The sequence below is a fragment of the Pecten maximus genome, unplaced genomic scaffold (assembly GCF_902652985.1).
Source record: "Pecten maximus unplaced genomic scaffold, xPecMax1.1, whole genome shotgun sequence".
Classification (NCBI taxonomy): Eukaryota; Metazoa; Mollusca; class Bivalvia; order Pectinida; family Pectinidae; genus Pecten; species Pecten maximus.
In genome coordinates this window covers 424-10,027 of record NW_022981232.1, presented here as the reverse complement: position 1 = coordinate 10,027, position 9,604 = coordinate 424, and the positions used below count along the sequence as shown (strand labels likewise).

Sequence of the window (9,604 nt, the reverse complement as noted above, 5' to 3'; positions counted from 1 at the left end):
GAACCTAACGGAGACAGTATTGGACATACAGAGTGGAACCTAATCCAAAGAGGATGATGTCTCTGTATGCCATACTCAAGCATTATATCCTGCCAAAATGCAAGATCAAGAGGGTATTGACATTGTGGAACTTAATAGGTCCATTCAGGCCCTACACAAAACTACCAAACAGTTGGTAGACCAAAGGGGTATGGAACTGGGTGAAATGTGGAGAAAGACCTAAATGGCCAGATATTTCTTTATCAGAGGAAAGCACCAAATTTTATTGGATGCGATTTGACTCATTGATAATCAAAGATGACATATTATGTCATAAATGGGAAAATGCTCAAGGGAGACAATCCATTTTTCAAATGGTTATCCCAAAAAGTCTTACAGACTTTGTATTAAAACACTTACACAATAGTATAACTGGAGGACATTTGGGTAATAAGAAAACACTTTCTAAAATAAGAGAAAGGTTTTTCTGGTATAAAATGTCTAGAGATGTGAAGCTTTGGGTAAAGTGTTGTGATAAGTGTGCGGCTCGAAAGTCACCTGGGAAGTGGCCAAAGGGACCATTACATACATACAATGTGGGTCTCCCTATGGAGAGATGGGCCATTGACGTATTAGGACCATTACCATTAAGCAATAAAGGGAATTCATATCTCCTAGTAGTGGCAGATTATTTCACCAAATGGGTGGAGGCAATTCCCATGCGAAACCAAAAGGCGACCACAGTTGCTCAGAAATTTGTTGATAGGATTGTAACCATATTTGGTGTTCCTATGCAACTGCACTCTGATCAAGGTACTAACTTTGAATCGGATGTATTCCAGGAAATGTGCCAAATCCTGGGAATCAACAAGACTCGAACCACTCCATACAGGCCACAGTCTGATGGAATGGTAGAACGAGCGAACAGAACAATAGGGAATATGCTCTCTGCATTTGTATCAGAGAACTTAAGGGACTGGGACGCACACATAAATTTACTCATGATGGCATATAGGTCTTCTTCCCATGAATCCACTGGGGTATCTCCGTGTGAAATGGTCTTTGGTCGGAACATAAACCTTCCTGTTGATCTAGTTCTGGGTCGGGTGGAATCTGAAAGGATACAAAGTACAGATTACACAACAGAGCTAAGAAACAGAATGGATAAAGTGCATGAATTTGCACGGAGCAAAATTTCATTAGCAACAGAGAAAATGAAATATGAACATGACCAAAACATACAACACAATCAATTCAAAAGAGGAGATCCAATTTGGTTATACAATCCTAATAAGCGTGGCATTGGTTCCAAATTAAGGTGTTCTTGGGAAGGTCCTTTTGTAGTTCTTGAGAAGATAAATGATGTTGTATACCGAATACAGAAATCTTTAAAATCGAAACCAAAGGTAGTTCACCATAATTACTTAAAAACCTATGAAGGTAATGAACGTCCTAACTGGTTAAGAATTTAAAAGTCCTCTAATTTGTAGTATCATAGCAGTACATTAATGTTTGTACATAATACTTACAAATACCCTATTTGTTCTGTTGCAGATCGAGATCTACAATATGGCTTTAAGTTTGAGATTTCAATGCACCTTGTGTGAGACTGACTTTGTGAAAAGATCATTCTGCGAGAGGCACCTGGTGGCTGTTCACAGCGGGTTTTTGTTCCAATGTAGGAAGTGTAAGATGACATTTTCAAGAAAAGATGCCAAGCACCCAAATTGTGAGGGGATAACTTGTTTGGTTAAGCGAAGTTCTATGACCTATACCTTCGAGGAGAAGCAGGAATTCGAGGAATTCATGAGGACAAGGGGAAATAAAATAAAAGAAATCAGAAAGGAAGGACAGAAGAATAAGCAGACAGAAGAGGAGAAGGGAAAGGATAATAAGGAAAAAGAGAAGGAGTGTAAAGGGAAGGAAAACAAAGGGAAGAATGAAGAAAGGAAAAAGGAAGATACAGCAGGGAAGATGGAGGACACCACTGTGAGGAAATTGACCAAACCACTAAAACCATATAACAGAAAGAGGAAAGTGGAAGACAACAAGGGAGAGCAGGCGGGTGTAGTAGTTAAGAAACCTATGATGGAGAGAGTGATTAAAGACTTGGAACTGTCCAGTGTAAGTTCGGAATCATCTGATTTGAGCAAGAAGGTGAACTCAGTAAAGGCCCCAGCAGAATATTGTATAAGTGTATATTCAGAGTATATGGTGGAGAGCGTAGAGAATGATGTTACATACAAACCTACTCTTAAGATTACAGAAACAGAAACAACGAAACCTACCATAGCAGAAAAGGAGGGAAAGAAAAACAAGATGGCACAAAAGGAGGTAGTGAAACCTAAGATGGTACAAAAGCAAGAAATGCAAGCTAAGATGGTGGAAAAGGAAGGGAAGTTAACAGAAGTAAGCAAATCTAAGCCAGTCATGGACCCCTCAAAAGTAAAGGTGGACGCGTTGGCAGAAAGGCAGAGGAAGAGAATCATTATCAATGTTGGAGGATCCAAGTTCGAAACCTCTTCAGTAACTTTATCACAGGATCCCTCCTCATTGTTAGCCAGGATGGTGAATAGGGATTCGGGCATGAGGCCATACGACGTGCGCTACGTATACACATACTTTGTTGATAGGGACAGCAAACATTTCAGCAAAATACTCAATTATCTACGTTGTGGATCCGGAGCACACAGCTCGTTTCAGAAAGTTTTACCAAGTGACCACGTTGAGTTGAATGAACTGTTGATGGAGGCCGCATACTATGAGTTGGATGGGTTGGAGCAGCTAATTTTGGCGCGTTTGTAACGTTTGTACATTGAAATGTATGTGACAATGTTAGCGGGTTATTATAAAACAAACATTTTTTCTACTAGCATATAATACACTTAATTCATATATATATATATTAATGAAAATGGAATGGTATATGTGATTGCCAGAGACTGTGGTTACTTTGATTATGATGAACAGTATTTATGGACACTCTAAGACTAGAGTATAATAAGATGAAATTATTTATAATATTTAATTTATGAATCGTTAACTAATGTAAATAGTAACTTATTGAACATTATATAATGTAATATTGATATGATTTGTTGAAAATGTATATAAATGTGAATATGTTATACCATATCTTTCTGTTGTTTGTTAGCATACTAATTTTGTTTGGAAAACTGTGAGCAATACATTTGGCTGTAAATTATGATACCTTACATATACGTACCATTTCCACTGACACAGTAGTGGGCAAGTTGGAAGTATCCATTAAATTTACACCATTAAGCTCCATTCCAGTTGAGTGAACAGCTATAGTCCTAAAACAAAATATTCATACACTTTACAAACTACGAACCCAATATTGGACATTCGGGACGAATGTTGCGAGAAGGAGGGGGGTAGTGTAACGAGCTGGCTTATGTGAATATTTTGTACAGGTTCATAACTGACATAGGCTTATTCATTGTCACTGTTAGTAGTAACGGAGAGTTAGCTCCGTTCTGACTTTACAATGATTACAAACTCAATTCAAATCAACACAAGTATGCTGACGATAATAACAGATACTATTTATCATAGATAATTATATTATAATATGTATAAGAGAAAGGAAGTGAGAACGCGTATTATCATTTGTTTGAAGACGTCAATGTCAACGGTTCAAATATGGCGCGTTCAAGCACGAGTATTAGAGTCGAGTGAAAATCCTAAGAAATACAAAGAAATATTTATATTCAGGACAGGGAAAGTTGATAGTTACGACAAATATAGTTTAGCAAGGTTACCTGACTATGGAGACATAGTAAGAAGTCATCAAACGATGAATATTATAAGAATTGTTGTACTGGATCACAGCAGACATTCCGCGAGTTTGCATGGTTGACTGTTCCGTCTGACCGGAAGCGGTTTGTAACGAGCAACGTGATTGGCTAACGACTTGCTCGTGTCCCTGTGGTAACCTCGGACGCTGGGTATAAAAGACCGTCCGGACAGTCCGACCAACACATCTCATCAGACCACCAAACAAACTGGCTGCCTTGAGCCCAGAGAATTGGTAAGCAATCGAGTTGTCATGAACAAATGACCTAATCGTTGGCTCATTGTTCCCACATATGGAACGTTACAGTCCAAGGGGAATAACTCGTATAAGATTGTAGTTGCTGAAAGTCCAGTGGTTAAATGGGGACCCGTCTCCGTTTGGACTTATCACGTTTAAGGGAATTTCTCTACATTATAAATTTATTTAGATAGTATAATTATATTCTTGTGATAGATACTGTAGAGTAGATGTACATTTATGTGCGAAATATTAGTGTTGGAGAATATCTGTGGATATAAGCTGTTAGTAAGTTATGTGGATAATTCTAATTCAGACTCTGTATCCAGTGCCTTATAGCAACATGTTTAAAATGAGTACTAATAATTTAATAAATTGTAAATTAACTGTTATCCTGACAAGTTGTGTTCTTCTTGTGGTAAGTGCTAGGCTGGAACCGAATCCCGTATACTCAAGAGATTGCTGAAACACGCAACTAGAGTAGTAACTCAAATAATCCGCAATTGTGTGGATACTGAATAGCTCAGCTAAAACACGTGAACAAACGGCTAAGCAGAAAAGTTACAGCATGTTTACATGTGCCGATAACTAAATACGCCAATAATGACATACTCTTGACTCATTGCCGTAGATGGATTCCTTATGAATATGTCTGCAGAGTATCAACTATATGCAACAACTGTAAATATGATAAATATTGCATAAACTAACTTCCCATCCTCGTCCGCTCCGTCCAACTCCGCTTCGCCTGGTACCTATATCCGGATTCATCCCTACAGTGAGTATGTCATTGCCAGGGGATAGAACCCAAAGCCTTCCCTACATGGGCGAGCGCTTAACCGAAGGCCAGAAGTGAGCCCTTGTCAAGGGAGACATTACGAAGAAAAAAAGGTTAAGAAAGAAGAGAAAAGATAAGATCCAAACTTTAGTTGCCTCTTACGATATCATGAAATGCGGGCACCAGGTACAATTCTTTTAATATGCCTTACCTGCAGGGCATCATTTTTGTGAACAAATGATATACTGAATGTCTTTAATATTGGTGACATTCCCAATTATCAAGCATATAGAGAGCTTCATTACTTACCTTAAACCCTTCCAGGAGATCAAAACTTTACCATTTGGGCAAAGTGTTGTGTTTTGCCTTCGGTGTCACCCCAATGACTTGATGAACGATAGTGGACATAATAGACCCCCCTGTTACTCTCCAAACCTAAATGTACAAACGTCCCATTGTCCTTTGAATGTGAACATTTATTCTTGGACACAACAGTGTTGTCCAAAGCATTTTTGAAAAGCGGGTTACTGTACACATATACTAGTTCTTAAAAATTCTGATCACAAGCAGAGAATCTCCTTTCTGTGACAAGAAGAAGCCGAACTATTTGACGTTGATGAGTAAAGCTCTGTCTGATGGCGACATTCTGGACACAGGGCCTTTTCATTGAAGAGATAATGATTCGAAGATTACATGGATATACAGGATTGTTTCTATCCTGGACGGAAAAAAATGACAATTTTGTTGTTGATCGAGGATTTAGGGGTGTTTTGCCGGTTTTGGTATCATGTAATTTAACAGCAAAGATGCTGTCTTATCAACATGACTACCTACAAGCGAACATTGATAGATCCATAACTAAACCCAGATTGGTCATATCATGGACGATTCAAGCAATGGCTGATTTTTACAACACAAATTGCCTCCAAATGTTTCATTGATGTCATCGAGCCACTCGTTAGAATAGTATAAGCCTGTCTCAATGGAATCCGAGGACCCATATGCTATAACATCAGAGCAAGACGCAAAGGATAGGGCGCCTTAGTGTTGATAACACATAATATTATTTCGTACATTTTAAGACGCCTCCCTTTCTCATAAAAAAATTATCAAGTGCATACATGGTTTGAGATATAGAATATCAATGACAAACTGCCGTTATAAAATGTATGTATAATACATGTATTTGACAACACTTCTTGTTGTCAAAAGAGACAACTCTTCACATTTTTTGCATGTGATGATTTTCCATTTTAGGATGTGTCATATGTGTGTGAAGATGATACCAAGGGTTTGGTTTGGTTTGGTTTATTTAGTTTAACGTCCTATTAACATCTAAGGTCATTTAAGGACGGCCTCCCGTGCGTGCGACATGCGTGTGTGTGGTGAGTGCGTATGTGTGTTTTGGGAGGCTGCGGTATGTTCGTGTAAAGTCTCCTTGTGATAGGCCGGAACTTTTGCCGATTTAAAGTGCTACCTCACTGAAGCATACTGCCGAAGACACCCAGCAGCACACCCCACCCGGTCACATTATACTGACAACGGGCAAACCAGTCGTCCCACTCCAAATATGCTGAGCGCTAAGCAGGAGTAGCAACTACCATTTTTAAAGACTCTGGTATGTCTCGGCCAGGGGACAGAACCCAAAGCCTTCCTCACAGGGGCGAACGCTCAACTAAAGGCCAAAATTGAGGCAGTGTCAAGGGAGACGTTAGGAAGAAGAAAGTTTGTAAGAGAGAAGAGAAAAGATAAGATCCCAAATTCAGTCGCCTCTTACGATCATGCAATGGGGCAGCAGGTACAATTCTTACGCCCTACCTGCAGGCCAGGATACCAAGGGTCCAAGGGAGGCAACTGTAATAACATGTACAAATGTGAAATCTCCTATTGTTTCATGGTCATCGCACTTTTAAACATCAGCCTACAGTCTATGGACAAAAATAGTGGAACGATTGTGACGTTGCACGTTAAAAATATGTAGCTGGTACTTTGTTTCAACGGCGATATTGGCAGTTTGCATACACCTACAACGAAACAAATTATACCACAAAGAAGAAGATCGAAGAAATATTGATTATTAATCAAAAATAGTATGTTGAATTATTTACCTAATATTTTGTGATGTATCCGCGGGCTCTTCTTAAAGCAGAGATTCTTTTTGGAATTGACCGGTAAAGATTTCGGATTGTTTCAAAACTGGTCCAAACAGAAACTATATAAAAAAAGAAAATTGTTCAGAAGATTCTATTCTTTCAACTGACTGTTCAATTGCTCTCTTAATTATCAACCAAAAATTTTCTATAATTTTAAGGTCGAGGTTCTGTGCCGGCCAGATCATTGTGCTTATTTGGCTTGTTTCCATATACATTTTGTATGCTTTTGTGACTCTGGAACGGTGGTTTGGTTTGGTTTGGTTTATTTTGTTTAACGTCCTATGAACAGCTAAGGTCATTTAAGGACGGCCTCCCGTGCGTTCGACATGCATGCGTGCGGTGTGTTTTGGGAGGCTGCGGTATGTTCGTGTTAAGTCTCCTTGTGATAGGCCGGAACTTTTGCCGATTTATAGTGCTACCTCACTGAAGCATACTGCCGAAGACACCCAGCAGCACACCCCACCCGGTCACATTATATTGACAACGGCAAACCAGTCGTCCTACTCCAAATATGCTGAGCGCTAAGCAAGAGTAGCAACTACCATTTTTAAAGACTCTGGTATGTCTCGGCCAGGGGGCAGACCCCAAAGCCTTCCTCACAGCGGCGAACACTCAACTGAAGGCCAAAAGTGAGGCATTGTCAGGGAGACATTAGGAAGAAGAAGGATGTTCAGAAAGAAGAGAAAAGATAATATCCCAAGTTTAGTCGCCTCTTACGATCATGCAATGGGGCAGCAGGTACAATTCTTTCGCCCTACCGGCAGGGCAGCTACCAGTGTACGACTTAACTACACATTGGTTTGTTTATATCCAGCACGTGCACCGGAAGTGACGCCATTACGAGACTTTCTCGCCCTATTATTAACTCCAGCAACGGACGGTATCATATCCATCCTTTACCGTTTAAGAACTACACCAAAGTATCTAAATCCCCATTGAACTAGTTTTGTTACCGCTATATTCGCTGTAATATACAGGTATCTAGGTTCTAACGTTACCCATGTATTAACTTCGGACCGAGGTAACTCTGTACTAATTCGTAGTCGATAACCCGCCTGTGACTGGGTCTAAGTGTATGTATTTATTTACTTGTGAACTATTTTCAGTTGAAGGTGTTATGGGGACTTAAGCTAAAGAGTGTCCCCATTTCGGAGACTGCTGGCACTTACCAGGTAAGTGGACTGGCTCACTAGTCCTGTCAGTCTGCCTTAAAACGCACAAGGCCCGAAATTTACACCCGGCTTGCTATAGAGACGATGGCTGTGGCTGCCCATTGCGATCGTGGCTCCACCAATTACAGCCAACGTCTCATATCTTTGACAGTAATGACCCGCAAAATGGCTGCCTATTGCGCTGGATTTGAACTACCAAGTTGTAGGGAACAACCAACCAATTGAAAAATAGATTTTTGAAACATCCCTTGTGTATAGAAAGATGAGCCAGGGATAAAATGTCTGGCAGCCACCGATTGGCCAGTATTTATGAAGTAACAAAATATGTGGCCTGATGGGTAACTTTCCATAAGAAATGTTGACATAAATTTCGTAAGTCTGATTGAATTGTTTTCCAAAAGGTCAGGTCATAATAATTAACATGTAAACATTTCAGATTTCTGAGAATTTTTACTGCGAAATTCACCCATTTTCAAAATGGCTACCCTCTAAACTTTTGTTATAAACCATAATTGCCATATTGAATTCAACACTTTTAATGATATACTCCAAAACGTTAACACTAAAGTCTATGGATAAACAATTGGTTGGTTGGTCCCTTCAACAGATTTTGAGTATATGTTGTTGTTAACTATTGTATACGTGTATTGATAATTTATAGAAAGTAAATTCACATCATTGCTTATCTTTTCCCCTTATTGAATTATTTCCCCTTCAAATGGACATGTTTAAACATCCGATGTTGGGACCAGAGAAAACCCCATTAACATAATGTTGGATATTTTGAATCCGGACAGATGTATGGTCTAACTGTCCCGACAAAATGTTTTTACAGGCTATATGAGCTAGAGCGTTTAACAGGACGAACATTGATGGAAATGTGCGCCACTGTAAATAAAAATGTTTCATTGTTACAGTAAAAGAAATGTAAATCACATCCCTTTTAACCACATTACTCTGAAAAGGGACATTTTTGACGACATTCCAAGTGTTGTTGCAGAAAAGTATTAACAAACCTGCGGTGCAGTCGACATTGAAAGTGCCCTGTTTTATATTTATAATGATGTACATGCAGAATCATTGCAGAGCAGAGTGTGCCTTCTTTATTATCATAATAGCTGTCGTGAAGATATATAAAACCAGAAAATTTACAAATCAATTATTTTTCCTTAAATGATTAAGATAAACAGACGGTCGATAATGACATTTCGGTATTCTGGTTTAACAGACCACTATTATCATATTTCTATATCTTCATGCGTTGATTGTATATATATATATCAATTTGGTCATTTTCTATCAAGCCTATAATTACTTAATAGTTTTCTAAAGACGGCTGAGGGAAAGGTCCTTTATTTGTTGTTGAGTCCAGATGACGAACTAGCTGATTGTGAAGTGTGGCTATACTGTCGATTAGAACATGAAAGGAGGCGGTGCATAGGAGGGCTAAATCGGCCCACGGCGA

At 39.2% G+C, this 9,604-nt stretch overlaps 2 protein-coding genes across 2 annotated transcripts; one reads left to right on the top strand and one right to left on the bottom strand.

Annotated features, from left to right (window-relative positions):
• Nucleotides 1-193: 193 nt before the first annotated feature.
• On the bottom strand, nucleotides 194-4,602 carry LOC117319968 (the record flags this gene model as incomplete). The annotated part of the gene is given in 3 exon segments (XM_033874668.1): nucleotides 194-1,092; nucleotides 3,206-3,296; nucleotides 3,765-4,602. Coding segments are annotated over 3 exon segments (432 nt in total). The 3' UTR covers nucleotides 194-978.
• On the top strand, nucleotides 1,102-2,924 carry LOC117319967. Its single transcript, XM_033874667.1, has one exon. It carries the CDS (start codon nucleotides 1,549-1,551, stop codon nucleotides 2,782-2,784), a length of 1,236 nt encoding a protein of 411 aa, XP_033730558.1. The 5' UTR covers nucleotides 1,102-1,548; the 3' UTR covers nucleotides 2,785-2,924.
• Nucleotides 4,603-9,604: the final 5,002 nt, after the last annotated feature.